Source organism: Panthera onca, chromosome E1 (genome assembly GCF_046562875.1).
Source record: "Panthera onca isolate mPanOnc1 chromosome E1, mPanOnc1 haplotype 2, whole genome shotgun sequence".
Lineage (NCBI taxonomy): Eukaryota > Metazoa > Chordata > Mammalia > Carnivora > Felidae > Panthera > Panthera onca.
In genome coordinates, this window is record NC_138352.1 from 952,784 (window position 1) to 971,325 (window position 18,542).

The window sequence follows — 18,542 nt, forward strand, 5'->3', positions numbered from 1 at the left end:
TAGACGGCTGCATTGTAAATGGAGAGGCTGCGGGTTTCCTGCCCGGCTGGTACCTCTCTGTCTACTGCAGGGACAAGCAAGGGAAGAGACCGCTTCCTCTAGACACCACGTTGTGCTGAACAAACATCCCTGTTGCATAACCACATCCATTTCCCCCAAACAGAGCCGGGGAAGCAGGAAAACTCCGGGCACGCAGTCACGCACCCTAGATGCCAGAGTGGCCTTCAGAGAGGAGAGGAGAGGACTCCGGAAGCAACCACCTGCTTGGTCTGAAAACTTTGGGACTCGGGGGGTTCCAAACCCAGTAAGGTGAGGGACTCCTGAGGAGGTGAGGGAGAGGAGATGCGTGTCTAGAGGGAGAGGCGTGACCTTCGTGTCTGGGATCATTTGAATATTCACAAACACAAAGACCCTTGATCCAGAAGTGAGCACAAGAGCCGGAAGTGAGACAGCCTGCAAACGGGCCAGCTGCTTCTCCCCGCACACTGAGAGCCAGCTGTGATCTTGACTGAGCGATCAGCTTGGGACATGTATCATGCCACGTGCTTTGCATGCTTTTAAGCGAATGAAGTTTTGCACAGAAGACTTGATTCAGGAGAAAGATTCTACAGATGCAGAAAGCAAAGACCTCTGGAGAACACAGAAAATAAAGTAAATGTTAGGAAGGACTCCTGTTCCCCAAGGATTACTCCTCAGAGGATTTGCTGCAGGGGTCCCTTTAACTAGTGTTTTGTTTTAGGTGACGGGAGCACAGTGTATCCCAGCATGAGATCCAGCCCAACTTCATATAAACACATCTCCTGCCTGGGTCTTAGGAACTGCTCTCAAGTGGAATCCCGCCTCGTTCTCAAACCTTTGCTCCTCTCCTTAAGGAATAAAGAGACATCTCTTTTAAAAGGTAAAAAGTTGAGTGACTACTAGGGAAAACTTCTTGCCGAGGCCCTTACCACACTCCACCCTCCAGGCCACTGTCTCTGGGTTGGGAAAAGGGTTTCTCTAACCATGAGGAAGAGCCTCCCGCTCTGGGTCCAGAGACTGAACAGCCCCTGGGCCATGACAGAGATCACGAATCGCTTTACCTTCTGTGCCCAGCGTGGGGGGAGGGGAGGTTCAGTTTCTGTCGAGCCTGGTAGAACTAACTTCACATGTCTGATGCTGCTAAAAGCACTGGCCCCTTTTTTGCCAGGGTGAATGAAGAGAACAGGCCAGAGATCAGCTGTAGACATTTATTGAATCATCTGTTGCACCGACACTACATTGTACTTCACAGACAACTGGACACAGGCAAAGTAAAATAAACCACAGTGGATCAGCTTTCAGGGGGCCTCCTTAATCATCCAACATACACGTTGGCAAACAGACCAGTTTACAGATTTTTACTGCAAATTTAAGGTTCCGTTTCTCTAAGTGGCATTCTGAGGCGGGGGGGGGGGGGGGGGGGGGGTAGTTTGTCCAAGCAGGAGTCTCTCCAGCTGTAAAATACCTGGCTATTCAGCGTGAGCCAGGTGGTGAAAGAATTGACGGAGCCCCTTCCTGGCGGAGCACGCGGTGTAGCCTCCAGACAAGCTGCGGCGGAGGCAGGGAGGCTGGGACAAGGGAGGCTGGGACAAGGGAGGCCGGGAGAGGCTCCGAGGGGCCTGGGCAGCCCTGCTGGGGAGGGCTCCGGACCTGCAGGCACCTGCTGGGAGAACTGGCGTTGTTGCCTAAGGCAGGGCCTGTGGCAAAGCGGAGGGTTAGAAATCTGAGCATCAGAAGCGGCCAGCCCCTTTCTCTAAGGCAGCGGTTAGGTGAGAAAAAGGCAACCATTTACAGAACAGTAGCCGGGCTTAGAAACCTCATTCACTTCTTCACTTAAGTAAGCTGTGTCTGTCTCAAACTGTCATTTCCTCAAAGCCCAGAAAATGAGGAAAACAAGAAGAGAGCATTCCCCAAGTCCAAGAAGCACAAGGTCAATGCTCTGATCACGTTACTTCCAGACTGAATCCAAAGAGTGACTCAGGCGGCAGCATAACACACTTACACAGCTGGGGGGAATTAACCCAATTCCAACTCCGTCCCAACCTCCTGCAAAGATGGGCCCAGGTAAGGGGATGAGGCTTTCCTCCTGGACAGAAGCAGGCGGCCCTGCCTTCCCCACTGAAAGGGAAAGGGAGCAACAGGGCAGTTTTTTGTTTAAAAACAAAAACAGGGGCACCTGGGTGGCTCAGTCGGTTAAGCGTCCGACTTTGGCTCAGGCCATGATCTCGCGGTCCGTGAGTTCGAGCCCCGCATCGGGCTCTGTGCTGACAGCTCAGAGCCTGGAGCCTGCTTCAGATTCTGTGTCTCCCTCTCTCTTTGACCCTCCCCCGTTCATGCTCTGTCTCTCTCTGTCTCAAAAATAAATAAACGTTAAAAAAAATTAAAAAAAAAAAAAAAAACAAGACGTATGCCCTCGGCCTCGAGTCAGAGCCAGCCTGTGAGGGCAGGGACACCGGGGGCACTGGTGGCCCGGGCCCCTGCAGGGAGTGGCCAGCCCACCACCCAGCCCGCCAGTGCGAGGGGCCACCTCCTTCCCCTTCTCTCGGCCGCCAAGTACAGTTTGTCTCAGTCCTGTGCCCTGTCCCTCTCCCAGCACAGCATCTTGGGGCTGAGGACTGAAGAAAGGGGAGGCCAAGAGCACAGCTGGGCCGAAGCCACATCTCCAGAGCTTCCCAGGGGCCAGTCCCTCCCCTCTCCTGGGGAACCTCGCTCCGAATACCAACATATTTTACACATAATATCATTTGCTCTACTGCCAAAGACTGGGCCCATTCACACCACCGTGTTATTCAGACTAGCGAGACTCCTGGTTTGAATTCAGTGTTACACAAAGCAAGTCTTGGCCTTGCCAGGCCTGTCGCTAAGCCCCAGTTTATCCCACAGCCTTGTGCTCTCTGCAGCCACTGGACACGGCCCAGCATCCACTGCCTCAAGGGGAGAGCCACCCTGCATCTCCTTCAGGGATCTGTGCCTTTGTGACCAGGACTGACCACCCAAAACTCTACCCAAAGCTTCTTGATTTGAGGGGGTGACAGTGACAACAGGGGCAGGGGTCTGTGCATGACTAACAGGACTCTAAAGCAGCAGCAAGGAGAAGAAAGTAGAGGAGGTCAAGCCCTAAACCCCAGAAATCAGCGCTCGAGGGGGAACGCTGCCCCCACGGTCCCTACCGACACTGCCGAGCCCTCCCCGAGAGCCACCCGGCCTCAAGACGGCCTCGACAGGGCACGGCAAAGACGCCTATCAGAACCTCCCGGAACTGAGGAGGCCAGCCGCAGCCAGACCCTCCCCGTGGGACAAGGGCAGGCCGTCACTGGGAGCTGGGGCTGTCGCCCTCGGTCAGCGTCTTGAAGTCCATGGAGAGAGCTTGTTCCTCCGCCTGGGGTGGCCGTTTCCAGTCAGCGCGAGTCAAAATGTAGAGCACAGTCACGCCGAAGCCGGCCAGCAGCAAGCCCAGCATGTTGGCCAGGACGCCCTCAGGCTCAAACGTGCTATACTTGGCCCTGCAGGGTTCGGGTGGAAGGGAGAAGCCCCCCGAGGGGTCTCGGTCAGGCCCAAATGCCATTCACACCAAGGCCAGAAAGCTGGCGTGGTATTCCAGTCCCAGCCCCACCCGTCCCCCGCCCGGAGAGGAAAACCACTGCTTCGCTAACTCCACAAGAAGCTGCCTCAGAAGGCAGAGGCCCAGAGACGCAGAGGGCGGGGCTCCGTCTCCCAAGGCCCGTGGGGGCACAGGACACTCACCCAAGTTTAAACAGCAGCGCCTCCTTCAGGCCCAGCAGGGCTGTGCCCACAGCGAGCAGGAAGATGGTGGCGCCAAAGAAGATGTGCTGCGGGCGGTAGCGGCTCCGCAGAGAAAACGAAGCTCCGGGGAACAGGAAGAAGCCAAAGCCCACGAGCCACTACAAGGAAAGGCGGGGTGGTGCCGGAGACCGAGCCGGCCGCCGTCTGACCAACCCGAGGTCACCCCACGTAGGCCGTGTCCACACGCAGTCGGGGAACCCCTCCACCCACCGCTGGGCCTTCTTCATCTCGAGAGCAGGGGTGGGGGGAGCAGCAAACGCTTATGGGAAAGGTCCTGGCCCCGGCACTCGAGGCCGATCTCGGTTCATCGCGCTCGAACGCTTGGAAGCCCGGGCCCGTGGCCAGACACATGTGCCGCGTCAGCTGGAAGGCGGCCTGGGTCTGAGGCACCCTCGCCTGGGAGATCCTGGCTTTCGTACCCACTTGGGGATCTGAAAGCAGCGTCCAACCGTGCTAAAGCACCTCCTTCACTCTCAGGCACACGCCCGGGAAAGCGGGCCCTTCCGTGGCACAGGCGGCCCCGCCGTGGCCTCGCGCGCCCCCGCCCCCCCACCCCCACCCCACCGCCGAGGCGCGGAACCGCCCACCTGCACGAAGTAGAGAACAAACGCGAGGATGCCACACCAGCTGTGCAGGCTGTACAGGTCAGCGTAGCCCTTCTTCCTGTGGTAGTCGAACACCGCCACCAGGCCTGGACCGGAGAGAGGGGCCGTGTGAGGACAGGGCTGGTGGGGAGGGGAGCGGGTGAGGTGACCCAAGGGAAACCCAACCAGCCGGGACTTCTGGGATCTGGTCCCAGCTTGAGGGCTGCCAGCACCCAGCGTCCCAGCCGGGGATGCCTGGGGGGTGGGGGATCGCGGGAGGGATGGGGACGGGACCATAACAGAACCGGCGTGGAGACCAGAGGTGTCAAGGGGCGACCCCCCCCCCCCCCACCAAGTTAGAAGCAGAGGTGGGGGAAAGGGAAAGCCGTGCCCAGGAACTCACCCACCAGGGCGATGATGAACGCGAAGACGTGTAGCAGCCCGTGCAGGACTTTGGTTGTGCGTTTGGTCTCGTTCCTGAAGACACGGTAAACCAGCAGGGCTTTCAGGGAGTGAGAAAGGGAAGGTCAGGCCCGCCTGCCACAGGCAGCGAGGAGATGCAGCTTGGCTGGCAGAGGTGATCCGCACCAAGGGCTTGGCAGGACACCCCAGCCACAGGCAGTAGGACGGGAAACAGACTCGGTGGGGCCCGGCGGGGGCCCTCGGGTAGGTGTGCCCTAGCGCCCCTGCCGCCACCACTTTCTTATCAAGTGTCCTGTGTATTCTGGGCTGTGTCCTCGGTTCGTCATGCAGGCACGCTGAGGTGTCACCAAGCTTCTGAGTTCACCTCTTAGCTCTGATGGTCCTCAAATAGTCCAGTATTGAAGCTGAGCAGATACTCACTACCTTCCGCAATCAGGTTCCCTAGGTGGGGAACCCGATTCCCAAGCTAATCCCCCTCACAGGGCTGAGCCGGACAGGGCCAGGTGGCACGGGGAATGCCTCTTAGGAATCTGCTGCTGGGGAATGGCTGTCACCAGGACCGCCCCTAGGAAGAATGGGTCAAACAGATCCAGATCCAGCTTTCCTGTTACCAGAGCAGGCCACACAGAAGGCAGGGTGGGGGCCAGTCACAGGCTCACTCCTGCTCCAGAGAGGAGCTGCAGCTCTGCCAAGTCCACCATTCCCCCAACACATACACACATGCACGCGCACACACACGCGCACACACACGCACACTCACCGTTTTTCTTCCAACTTCAAACCACCCCTGCGGAAGCCAGCCTCAGCTCACAGCCCAGCCCCTGGGCTGCTTGCTCTACACGCACACCCCTGGATGCTCCACAAGCCTCAGGCCCCTAGATTTGGATGCCTGGTGTTCCCAGGCCCCAAGCCAGCTTCCTTCCTGTCTTTTCTAGAATCTTAGATGTGTCTAAGTGCAGGAGACCCCAGGGATGAGAGGGTTCCTGCAAACCGCCGCTCTCAGGAGCAAGGGTGGGACTCACCATCTCCCTGCAGGAAGATCAGGCCTATGACCATGCAGAGGGGATGCACGTTAAACTGCAGGACGCCCTGCCAGGCGATGCCGCCCCTGTACAGACCGAGCCAGGCACCGGTCGTGGCCACCGCGATCAGGCCCAGCAGCTGGGAGAAAGCTACGTAGTAAGGCAGCGCCCTGGGGGTGGCCGCCAGGCCTGCGTGGCTCTCCATGCTGAGGCAGCTGCTGGAGGGAAAACAGCAAAGCTCAGAGTGGCCCACAGCTTCCAGAGGCTACGTCCCGGCCTCCCGATGCCCGCTGCCCCCTTCCACCCACCTCTCCCGGCCCCTGTGCTACAGCAGTGCTTCCATCCCTTCCCGAGATTCAAGTACAGCTCAGCAGAGGTGCCCCGCTTCCCCCAGAGACAGACAGGCCAGCACCTGGCTATGAGATGCAGTGAGGGTGCAAGCGAAGGTCCTTCAGATTCAGAGGCGGGGGGACGTGCCTGTGCCTTGCATTGTTTCCCAAGGCCCTGGCTTTTCTCAGGTGGGGCTCACAGAGGAGGTTCAGAGAAGTGAGAAAATCCCTTGAAGGTACAGAGTTAGTCACGGTTTGTCCTCCAGATGGGTCACAAGTACGTCCAGAGAGAACGAGAAAGCTGACATCCCTGCACCCATGCACCCAGTGTGTGGCCGTGTGGCCGACAGAAGGAGAAATCCTGCCCTCCCCAGGAGCCTGGGTGCAGCCCCCACAGCTGCCCCCATGCTCTGACCCTGCCTGAAGACGACGTGGGGAACAGGAGCAGCCCCACAGCCTGCTCCCCCTGCCACAACTTCCTCCCCCCACGCTCAGGGCCCGCCGGGTCTGCACCCCTACTCAGGACAGGGAGTAGCACCTTGGCATTCAGAGCCCATGGGGTGTTTCATACACATCACTTAATTCATAACCATCCTGTATGGGACAGTAAAGCAGGTAGTTACTGTCCCTATGCCATAGATAAGAAAGTGGCAGTTCCAGGAGGCTTGGGAAAGTCTTGCTCAGGGGTCTGTGCATGTGTGCCTGTGTGTGTGCACCTGCATGCGTGTGTACGTGTGTGCATGTGTTTGTGTGTGTGGTAAGCGCATTTCCTGGCTCCTCTGCCCAGTGCACCCCCATGTTAGCCTCCCCCAGGGTCAGGATGGCCTTCACGCAAGCTCTTCACCCTGAATCGGATAGTTCTCCAGACCCGGAGCCCAGGCCTGGCCCACACGCCCAGTCAGGAGAGGCAGCCAGGGCACGAGGCCGGTGATGAACAACGATGGCCTCCTCCATCTGTCTGCCTCGGTGCTGCAGGGTCCCGAGCCCACAGAAAGAGGCTCTCTGCCCGCAGTGTCCTGGGCTTTCCAAGCAGCAGTGGAAACATTCCAGAGAATGACAGCGGCGCAGAGACATGGCCTAATGGGTTCTGGGTCTCCCTCTAACACCCAGCGCTTGCTGTCTCTCTCCACCCTGTACCGCTCAAGAACTAGTGTCCAGTCGGCCCGGTCTTCTACTAGTAATTGGGGAGGTCTCTTTTTACCCCCCGATTCTCTCTGCCACATCTGACAAACTTTGGCAACTTCGCCATTAAAAAAAGTTGGGGGCAGTGGCGAGTGTTACTAATACATACTCCCTACAGTAAAATACAGATTAACATAAAAAGGGAAAAAATTACAAGTAATCAGCATTTTCATGTGTGTCCTTACATCCTTTTTTTCTTTTTTTTTTTTTTTTTTTTTTTTATTTATTTTTGGGACAGAGAGAGACAGAGCATGAACGGGGGAGGGGCAGAGAGAGAGGGAGACACAGAATCAGAAACAGGCTCCAGGCTCCGAGCCATCAGCCCAGAGCCTGACGCGGGGCTCGAACTCACGGACCGCGAGATCGTGACCTGGCTGAAGTCGGACGCTTAACCGACTGCGCCACCCAGGCGCCCCACATCCTTTTTTTCTACAAACATATACATTCTTTAATAAAAACAGAGACATGCCGATTTCTAACCTGCTTTTCTACCTTAACAGTAGATCCTGTGTATCTTTTCCTGTCCATGAATATACATTCACATCATTGTCTCAATGACAACACAAGACTGCACCATACAGCTGTTCCACACTTTAACCAAACCCCAATCCCAACTGTTCAACATTTAGCTAGCTTCCAGTTTTTCACTAAATAAATCACACCATGTGATCACCTTTGCACATGTGTCTCATTAATTCCTAAATGGAGAAATGGAATCCTGCAGCAAGGCTATGTTCTCGTTTAGGTTTTTGACATTTTATCAAATGATCTTCCAAACACACTCCCATAGCCGGTGGGAACACCTGTTTCCAGAAGCCCTGGCAGACAATGAACCCCTATTTCTGAGACTCTTGCCACCGTCCATATCTGTCACCTTTACCCAAGGCAACTCCTACATCTAGGGCCAGTTCTGTCCTCTCCCCCAAATACAAACCCCACTTCTAGCTACCCACCATACATCTCTACCGACATCAGCAAACACTTCAAACTCCTCCGCACATCCCTAGTCAATTCATCTGCCCATCGTCGTCATAACCGAATCCAATCCTGACCTCGTGCAGGTGGCCACTGCGGCTGTCCTCCTGGTCCCGACGCTGACACCTCTACAGACAGGCCACCGAATCCTCGGGGTTCTCCCCCAGGGTCCCCACCATCACTTCCCTCCTGGCCATCTTCATTGCCACCACCCCAGCCAGAGCATGGAGCTTCCACCCCAATCTCTGTACCCCTTCTAACCCGCCAGACCTGCCAGGGACAAGGACGAGGACGAGGCCAGTTCCCCAACTCATGTTGTCCCACCTTGTGCAAACGGGGGCGCCTGCCAGTGAAATGGCAACACTTGTAACACGATCCTAGCTCAGTTTCCATCTGCAGCCCCGCATCTTCTCACCAAGTCCACTCAGCTTCCCTGGCTCTCACAACACTCTGCCTCACTCCCTGCGCCTCTCTTCCGGCTCCCTGCCACTCACCCTCCCCTCCATCCACCTGCCCCACAACCTGAAAGGGACATTTCTTTCTTCTCTGTCCCCACCTCTGCATCCCCAACGCTGGCCTGGAGCCCACTTACCCCCGTCGGCAGTCTGCCTGCCTGCCACGAAGCTCGCCTGTGCCTGTCTGCTGTCGTGCCTCCTCCGAGGAACGCGTCCTACTCTTCCTTGGGTCTCCTGGGGATCTATTCCTCTGCCCTAACTCTAACAGGAAAAATCTACCGGAGAGAGGCTGTCCTCGGGTCACTTGTTCTCCGTCCTCCCCGCCTTTATTAGATTTATCCCCAGAGAGCCCGGGGCACAGTCAGAATCTGATTAGCTCTGAATCAGGAAGAACAGAAGGAACGTGCTCTGCTGCTGGCAGACCTGCCACAGCTTCTCCCAGCCCAGCAGAATAACCAACGACAGCAGAGGGAGCTCAGGGCCGCAAAGGGGATCGTCGCCCCTGTATCTCGGAGCTGCTCTGTGGCCGGGCAAGCCAGAGCCAGCATGTTTCCCTCCCGGCCAGTCTCCTAAGGAGGCAGACGGAAACCAGAGCAAGGTTCTCTTCAGGGCTGTGATGTTATGACTTATAAGAAACATATAGGATGGGGGCACCCGGGTGGCTTAGTCGGTTAAGCTTCTGATTTCAGCTCAGGTCCTGATCTCACAGTCTGTGGGTTCGAGCCCTGTGTCGGGCTCTGTGCTGACAGCTGAGAGCCTGGAGCCTGCTTCGGATTCTGCGTCTCCCTCTCCCTCTGCCCCTCCCCCCTCTGTGCTCCTTGTGCTCTCTCTCTCAAAAAATAAACATTTAAAAACTTAAATATATATATTTATTAAATATATATTAATATATATTAATTTATATTAAATTAAATATATATATATGATGGAGCTCCTAAAACTTCTAAAGCTCCTAAAATTTCCCAAGAAAGCCCTAATGCTGTCTTCTGTTATGTTACTGAGCCCCCTAGATAACCTGTAGATGGGGGGGGGGGGCTTGGGTGCCAGGGGAACTATGTGACTGAAGGCTGTACCTTTGAGTTCCACCCCTCAACCTCTAGGGAGGGAGAAGACAGCAGATTTGTTCAATCACCAATGGCCAATGATCTAATCACCCCTGTCTCTGTGCTGAAGCCTCCATTAAAATTCAAAAGGAGCTTCCAGGGGGGAGGACGGCTACCCTAGTTCCCTGGGGATAGAGGCTCCTGTGCTCTGGACCCTTCCGGACCTCGCCCTACCTACCTCTTCAATCTGGCTGTTCCTGAGTCACATCCTTTTGTAATAAACCTAATAAGTAAAATAACTCTCTGAGCTCTGTGAGCTGCTCTAGCAAATTAACTGAACCTGAGGAGAAGGCCATGGGAACCTCTTATCTACAGCAGGTGGGTCGGAAGCACAGGTGCCAACCTGGGTTTGCGACTGGCCTCTGAATTGGGGGCAGTCTCGTGGGCCTGAGCCCTTAACCTGCCATCTCCAGGTAGACAGTGTCAGAATGGAGTTAAATTGTAGGACCTCAGTCAGTGTCTGCTGTGAACTAGGGAAGTAGCTGGTGGCACTGAAAAGAAATCACACTTTGGAGCAGTGAGGTGACCACACGGGGGGCTCTGCCGCTCTGCATTGTACACTTCCGCCCTGAACTCCCCAGGAAGGCAGACTGCTGATGCCGTCTGCACCCACCGCGGCAAAGACGGGGGTGCCCGCTCGTGCTGGGGGCATGCCAGGGGCCTCACGGCAGACTGTTTGTTCTCCATATCTATGAGTCTCTTATGTTCTGTCCCCCTCCCTGTTCTTACATTATTTTTGTTTCCCTTCCCTTATGATCATCAGCATTCTTTCACGGAACCTTCGCCATACAACTGTGGTGAGAGGAGTGCTGTCCCAAATCAATGCGTGAGGACACTGGGGCTCAAAGAGGATAAATGACATGCCCCAAATTACCAGCAGCAAATAGCTGCTCATTTGTTCATCGAGCCCCTGCCGTGTGCTGGCAAATACTGCTGGACACCGGAGCTATACAGATCAGACTTGATCCCTGCCTTCAAGGAGCTTACAGACAAGTTACACAGCAGATGCAGATTTTCTTAGTAAAGGGTAGTAAGAATTCAAGCCACAAGTTCAACTCAGGCCGCCAAGAGCACTTTCCACTATATGCACGGAAGACAGTTTTCCCCACCTTAATACCTTGAGGTGGCACTCCCTGAACAGCTGGCTGTCTGGTGGCAGTGTGGCTTTGCCGAGGATCTAGGGTGGAGCTCTCATGCTTTCCAAATACTGAAGCCAATCAAGGATCCAAATGGGCATTTGCCAAAGAAGTCGCTTTGAAACAGAGCTCCAAGGAGGTCTCTCCCTGTCCCAGGCCAGTCCTCCTGTACCCCTCACCCCTCAGGAAACCATGCTCCTAAGGCGGTTTAAGCCCACCACAGCAACAAGCACCAGTGTTCCCTGGGAGCTCTCCTGGGAGCGAAGGAAGCAGGATGGGAACAGGTAGTTAAGAGAGACGGGGTGGCAGGAGGATGAGCCAGCTGCTCCATGAGATCTTCCTGTCAACTGCTCCAAAGGCAGCTCACCTGCCCCACCTGTCCTAGGGAACTAAGCATCCGGGTAATGAGGCAACCAGGAGGAAGCCACAGATAAAGGATGACCTTTGGAACTATGGAGGACCAATCCATCTCCCCCACCCTCCCTTCCAATTTGATGGTGATTGCAGCCCAAGTATGAGGGATGCAGGAAAGCTCACACCAAGCAAGACCATCCTGCCTCGGGCAGGCCTGTCTGTGCCTTGCCTACAGGTGACCCCGCAGTCCAAAAGTTCCGAGTGTGAAAGATCCAGATTCCTTCAGCAATGGCATTCACCTGTTGCCTATTCGGTTCAAGTCATTGGCAACCTATCTTTGTGCAAGGAGGGGCTGCTTCCAATTGCTGAAGAGAGACCGCATCCTGCTGACTCTGGCTGGAATCCGACCCATCCACAAACACATTTTGCATGTGCAAACTTTGAAAGCAGTTGAGATTCACTCCCTAGCAAGCAAATGCCTTTGAATCAGGCCCCTTCATTTCCCAAACCAGACAGTGAGAACACTCTCTTCCCTGCCAGCTGGGTTGGCCCCCAGAACCCCGGGCCTCCTTTGTTCCCAGAGCAGAAGTGTGGGGGGCAGGATCAAGGGCCTTGAAGCTGCCACTCACCACCCCAAAGTTCCCCTCTGCCGGGCAGACCAGAGTTATGGAAGCAGAGGAGGCTCTGATAGCCCTCAGAGCCCCTTACACAGCCACCCTCCTTCCTGTCAGAGCACAAGATGGGGGTGACAGCTCTGGCAGCTTCTGGAACTTTGGGCTGAGACAGTCACCCCTCCCCTCCCACACCAACTTGCAGTCAGACTCCACTTAATGTCATCAAAAAGGGACAGGAGATACCCACAGGGGTTGAACGTGCTGAGAATCACTCTCCTCATGCCCACAGTTTTGTTAAAAGGCCACCAGGCCTAATCTCATTATGAGGACCAGACACTGCCCATGTCCTAGAGCCTGGAGGCAGGCAGCCTGGCCTGGCTGCAGCCCTCCTTGGCCACAGCAGGGTTTTAATTGGGTTAGGCAAGATTATATTGGGGACAGAGGTTACATCTTTTCTAAGATCTAACCAACCCTCCCTCCCCCCCCATTGAAGGGATGACTCAAGTGCCCTAGAATGCCCTAGAATGTGATGGAAGAGAAAGCAAAGTGAAGGTTGAGCTGTCAGGCAGGGCCCCAAGTAGCCCGCAGGAAGAAAGCAAAGCCTGGTTCTCCATTAGGTACAGTGGGCTTGGTGCCAGGGTTTCCAATACTTGTAGGGACCCACAAAAAATGTTATGATTTCTGCTAAAATCAGAAGGAGAAACAAACTTAGTGCTGAAGAAAATGTTTTAATTTTTAATCTGGCCTGGATTATACTTGTCTTTATACCAACACAATTGTAAAATATAGGGTTTTTTTAATTGTTGTAAAATATAGGGTTTTTTAAAAATTGGTATTATTTTTAGTGGAAGAAGGGTCCCAGCAAGGCAAAAGTGCCTACGACCCACGAATGCAGCTCTGGTCAAACGGATGTATTTTTAAAGCCAGCCCCTCTGCATCTGACTCTGCGGTCCTGGTCAAGCCAAGTCCCCTCTCTGAGCCTACTTCCTCATCCACAAGATAGGGGATATCGATAGTCCCCTATCGATAGTCCCACCTCATTACTCACTGGCCTGGCAAAAAATAAGGGGGATAAATATGTAATAGCGGTTAGCAAAGTGCCTGCCACATGGTAGATAATCAGATAACAGTCTAACAAAAACTAAATCCGGTCCTAATAGCACCTTGGGAAGAGTAAGGTGAAGAGTCACACATCAGAAGTTGTTCACACAAGAGGTTCGGGGCCACAGAGAGCCAGATGGCAGCACTACCCCCTCTCATAAATCCACACTCCCCTCTGTCCACTCTCCGTCCCCCACTGGGCAGAAAACCCTGGATCTGGGGCAGCTTTCTCCACCAATACCTTCTGGTGCTGCTGAAGCACACCGCCTTAGCAGAAGCCCAGCTCTGCGGGCCCAGGGAAGGCGGCCAGGGCGGGGAAGCCGTGGGGCAGGCAGGCTCCACCTCCAAGTCCGGGAGGCTCCTCCTGCGTGGGGGTGGGGTGGCAGCAGCCGTCTCCCTATGTGGGTCTCACTTTGGCACTTACGACTTTTCTCTCGGTATTTTCTGCCTCAAACCCAATTTCAGAAGAGAAATCAAGGTATCTAAGAGAAGGTGGCAAAGCTTTGGGATTTCTTCATTTGCTGTGAAAACAAATAGAACCCAGACATCCTGAGACGAGCTTCATTTAATGAGATTCAGAAAATCCTCAAAGACTGCCAAGTTCCGGGGTATGACGGAAGAGAGGCCACCTCGAGGAGAAAAGCTGGGGACAGGGTCTCCTTCTCTGTGGAGCCCTGGGGGAAAGGGCAGGCAGAGAGTGGAGGTGGCCCTGCCATCACCTAGGTGTCAAAGGCAGCAGGGGACCCCTTCCTCCGCTCAGTTCTGCACCCCCTGTCCCCACAGCTCAGGGGCCTACCAGGCCCAATCCAACGAGCCAGGATTTCCCAAACGAGGAACTCCTACCCTCACACCACTAAGCTGCGGATGTTCCAGAACAAGGAAGGGATCTCCTAGCTAGCCATTTCACCCCCAAGAGGAGAGAGGCGAAGCTGAGGGAGGGCCCGCCACCAGCAAAGCAGTTGGGCCCGTTTCAGGTTTCAAAAGAACAGTCGTGGCAAATGGTGGTTGATCCACATCTACCCCAGCTCGTTTCTAGAACGTGGCAAAATATCAGCCGTGAGCCCACTGACAAGCGTGGGGTCACCTGCCGCTCGGTTCTAACTTCCGCAGACTGGCACGGAGGCTGAACCAGGGCCAGAGGCCGGCAGCTCCAGCAAGGAGCGCGGCCAGCTCTTCCACCTCCGGCCCAGCCGCGTGGGGCTCGGGAGCAGCTGAGGTGAGGTGAGCGGCGGGTGCGGTGGCGGATGCGGGACTCACGGCGGCTCGGCGCGGGGGGCGGGCCCGTCCCGCTGCGGGCGCACCTGGGCCCCCTCCCCGACTCCGCGCGGGGGCTCGGCTCGCACCCACCCGCCCGGGCCGCCTACCTGGCCGGGCGCCGGGCCCGGAGCTCGTCCCCGCCGCGCAGCGCCCCACCGCGGACCCACAGGCGAGCTTCCCACGCCGCGCCCCGGCCGCTCAGCCGGTTCCGGCGGCCGCGCCCGCCGCGGAGCTATGGCGTCTCCATGGCGACAGGGCGGCGGGTGGGGCGCAAGGCGGGCGGCGCGGCGGGGGTCACGCTAAGGGCAGGGGGCGCCGGAAGTCCTTCCCTCACGTCCCCGCGCTTACTGCAGGGCCCGGCCGCTACTGATGCCCAGGTGTCTGGACGCGGCCCCGCCAGGTCCCGGGCCCCGACCTTGACGCCGCGTGACAGGGACTGCGGCGCAGGGCGATGAGGGGTGACAGCCGCGGCCACCGTGACCCCGGCCTTCTGGACCCGAGCTCGGGTAACCTCCGAAATCCGAGCCTCGCGACCCGGCCTACGGGAATCCCGCGTTCAGGGACGCAAGGGGGTGTGCGACCCCGTGGGTGTGGCGGCCTCCTGCCCAGGTCTGACGCTGAGGCCGCGGGCGCGGCGGGGGGGCGCTGCGGAGTGGGGACCGGGACCCGGGAGGGGGACTGAGCCCGGGAGACGACGGAAGGGGCTGCAGGCCGGGAGAGCAGCGGCCGGGCCTCGGCCTGGGGTCCGCGCTTCCAGATTCCCTCCCTCCCCCTCTTCACTCCCACCACCTTCCCCTCCCCCTCGCCCCGCCCCGGGCTCAGGTGGCCACTAGGTGTCAGACACGGCCCGGGCCTGGGCCCACGCTGCAGCTTCTGCAGCTCTGGGGGAACACACCTCCTTCCTCCCTGCCCCGAGGGAGATGTCACCGTACAGGAAGACTGGACTCACCACTTCCCCAGTACCACGCTCCCGAGACACACACACACACACACACACACGGTGACTTTTCCTGCCCCCCTTTCTCAGGGGGCTTTGTCTGAGACTGACTACCCACCCCCAGGCAAACCAGCCTAAGGATAAATACCAGTTTTCACCAGCCGGAGGCCTAGACCTTGCCAGCGGCAGCCTCGCCTGTCCCAACAGCTAAGAGAGGAGGATGCCAAGGCCAAGGCTGGGGGCCAGCCCCTACCGCAGCCCCTGTTCAGGAAATGCTGTGGGTAGATAACAAGTCCAACTCAGACTTCTTACAAGCTCAGAACAAAAGGTTCTTTCCTGTCAGATGCCTGGCAAGACGTACCAAGAGCCTGGGGGTAGGAGGGAAATGGGGTTTCCTCCCCTGGAGATGTTAAAGAGATACCCCTCCCCCACATCGTGGCTCCCCCTCTCCCTCCCTCTACCTCCCACACTGTGGGCTTCCCATGGGCAGTGTCCAGAGGCTCCTGGAGGACCCTGGCCAAGCGGGGCCTTGGAGATCTAATACCCCCTTACAGAGACAACATACTCTCAGGCACATAGCAAAACACCCAAGGGTGCCCACTGCCCTGGGCACACCTAATAATGGGGCAAACACAGCAGGTCCCACCCCTCAGAGTGACCAAGCTTAAACCTGCTACAGCATAAATTTGTTTCGAGTAACTTTCCAGTTGGAGGGAGTTAATGGACATTTTAAATTAAGAAACAGCTTCCTTAGCGTGCCAACAGGCAAACAGCAGGCAACAAATGCTCTGTGTGTTAAATGTGGAACTGAGCCATTTCCCATTGTTTAGCCTGTATATCTGGGCTTAGAGGAGGAGAACTGGAGTGGGCAGGGTGGCACAGAGGAGCAGAGCCTGCTGGGAACTCTGTGATTTGAGTGCTGAGCTTCCCAGTATAAGGCTTTCAGCCCCTTCCAAAGCTGGGAGAGATGCCTGCTGAGGCAGGAAGGGGCCCCTTGGGTCCTTCTTCCCCCTGCCCCCATGGTCCATGGCCCTGGGCTGCGGCATTTCCCTCTCAGAAGGGAGAGCATACCCTGCCAGCAGTGTTCTCAGAGGTCTGCTTAAAGTGGGGAAGGGGTGGAGGTGGTGCTCTTAGTGACATAAGGTGCCTCCATGGGGAGCAACCACACAGGGACTTAGCTCTAGGGGCTCATGGCTCCTCTCAACCCTTTTAAAGAGCAGATGATCCCACCAAACTGCTGTCAAGCACCAGAATCCCCAACCCAGGATGGCAGACATCCCCCCACTCCCTGCTGTCCCCACACCCCCTGCTGCTGAGACTGCTGCCACAGAAGCTAGAGAAGCTTCCACCCTACAGCTGGGGGCAGAGGTGGGTAAGAGCAGGCTGGCCGAGCAGCACAAAGGCCCCTTCTTGAGGACTGAGGATGCAGTCCAGGGCATGCTCTATGCAATCCCGTCCCTGCCGGCATTCACAAAGCCACCACCAGACTCACCAGATTCACTCCCACCTCAACTTTGGAGTGCCCCAATCATCACTTGGCTCATTCTTTCAAATCTCAACTCCTAAGACAGGCCTTCCCTAACCATCTGATCCAGCAGCTGGAGTTGAGGTTGTGATGTAGGGAGAGACTTTGTGTTAAGTGTGTCCGTGACAGCTCTGGGAAACCACACCTGGCGTTCACCTTGTTCTTTGGCCAAAAGCATTTAAAGAGCAGGAAGAACCAAGACAGTGAGAATACCTCATGAATAGGACCTCAGAGTCCCACCGGCACCTGGCTGATCGGGGCTGCCCTTACTAGGGCTTCCAGATTGAGAAAGATGGATTCCCAGTTAAATTCGAATTTAATTTTTTTTTTTTTTTTTTTGGCATAAGCATGCCTCACTTCATGTAACATACTAAAAATGTGTTCATCATTTATTTGAAATTCAAATGTAGCTGGGTATCCTGTATTTACCTGGCAAGCCTACCTTGCTCCTGTTTGGGAAAGACAGGAGAGGGGCCTCCTGGCCATTCTGGCCCCTCCCAGCAAAGCTTCCCCATCCCCAACAGGCTGAAACAGCTAGTTAACTCCTCAGCACGTGCTGCACACAGAGGCCTTAACCTTGGGCTGCAGAGAATACAAAAGGCATAGGAGACCGGGTTCCCCAGGCCTAAGGTTCTGCAAAATGCACCCGGAATTCATTCGCTCTTTACAAGAATTTTTATCAAGTCCCTTCAGTGTGCCAGGTGCTGGGTGATCCTGGGAATGTATCCGTGAACATGACAGGCACAGCCCTTTCTCTCAGACCTTAGTGCGTAGAAAAGGTGCTTACCCCAGATATGAGGGTCAAGGAAGGCTTCTGGGGCCTGGGACATCAACTCAGAGAGCTACAGGACAAGCAGGGGTTAACGTGGCAACGAGACAGCAGGGAGAGGGCAAGAAGGTCCTGGCCAAAGACCCAGCTAGAGGGACTAGAGCATTCTTCAGGAAAGAGGAGGTGGCCTAACTAGTTCCCCCTCAGGGCTCCTGGGCCACTGCCAGGAATCAACATGCCTGAACCAAAGCCTGCACCAGCTCTGGGAGGTAAGCCTTGCCTTAGGATGGCAAATAACTGAAAGACACATACCCTGACCAGTATACAGAGGTGGGAGCAGCCTGCTGCTGGGGGTGGCACCATCAGGCCCACTCCCTGAGGAGCTTGCTCCAACTTCCTTGAAAAGGAAACTAGTCTGAGTCTGAAAGCACATGGCTACTTTGATGAGCTTAAAATGGAACTATAATCACTTGGAGAAAAACCTATCTTGCAGCTTCCGGGGCAGCAGCCCCAGCAGGAGCAGCCAGAGCGTCCAGCGGAGCAGCAGCGATGGGGAAGGAGTGGCAGCGAAGCAGGGGACTGGCCACTGATGAAGAGAGTGAGTCACCTGGCACCTCCAGAATTCCAGGGGATTGGGCTGAGGGACGTCACAGGCTGTGGGGCCCAGGCTGACCCCCAAGGTGGTCCAGTCTGGGAAAGCAGGATTCAAGACAGACAAGAACAAAACCTGCTCACAAAGCAATGTAACCCCGCAGGATGGACAGAGAAGCGGTGACAGTCAGGAGAGTCAGGCCAGCTTTCACCGCTGCCGGGCTCTGAGGGACAGGACGTGGGTCGGATAGGCAGTGGGGACCAGCCTGGTGCAAGAGGTGGCATGATGGCACCGGGTGCCCGAGGTGGGAGGCGATGGAAGGGGTGGGCTTTCCAACCTCTCTTTGTGTTTGTGTGTAGCCC

At 56.2% G+C, this 18,542-nt stretch overlaps 1 protein-coding gene across 4 annotated transcripts; it reads right to left on the reverse strand.

The window, feature by feature from the left end:
* Nucleotides 1–2,394: 2,394 nt before the first annotated feature.
* Nucleotides 2,395–15,473, reverse strand: CYB561 (cytochrome b561). 4 transcript variants are annotated; one of them, XM_060645758.2, is made up of 6 exons: nucleotides 15,453–15,473; nucleotides 5,852–6,069; nucleotides 4,810–4,908; nucleotides 4,410–4,513; nucleotides 3,763–3,920; nucleotides 2,395–3,521 (listed from the first exon to the last, which is right to left on the reverse strand). In XM_060645758.2, exons 2-6 carry the CDS (start codon nucleotides 6,054–6,056, stop codon nucleotides 3,329–3,331), a joined length of 759 nt encoding a protein of 252 aa, XP_060501741.1. In that variant the 5' UTR covers nucleotides 6,057–6,069; nucleotides 15,453–15,473; the 3' UTR covers nucleotides 2,395–3,328. The 4 variants fall into 4 exon arrangements, with proteins under 4 accessions (XP_060501741.1, XP_078294442.1, XP_060501739.1 ...); XM_078438316.1 differs by having other exon boundaries at nucleotides 15,443–15,461; XM_060645756.3 differs by lacking the exon at nucleotides 15,453–15,473 and adding an exon at nucleotides 14,465–14,588.
* Between the last annotated feature and the right edge of the window lie 3,069 nt (nucleotides 15,474–18,542).

Bases quoted from the DNA above. Each gene is read 5' to 3' on its own strand.
- CYB561 (XM_060645758.2), bottom strand. From the start codon at position 6,056: ATGGAGAGCCACGCAGGCCTGGCGGCCACCCCCAGGGCGCTGCCTTAC. The intron at 4,514-4,809 runs GTGAGTTCCTGG...TCTCCGGTCCAG, and splicing joins GTTCATCATCGCCCTGGTGG to GCCTGGTGGCGGTGTTCGAC. The intron at 3,921-4,409 runs GTGGGCGGTTCC...CTTTCCTTGTAG, and splicing joins TTGTTCTCTACTTCGTGCAG to TGGCTCGTGGGCTTTGGCTT.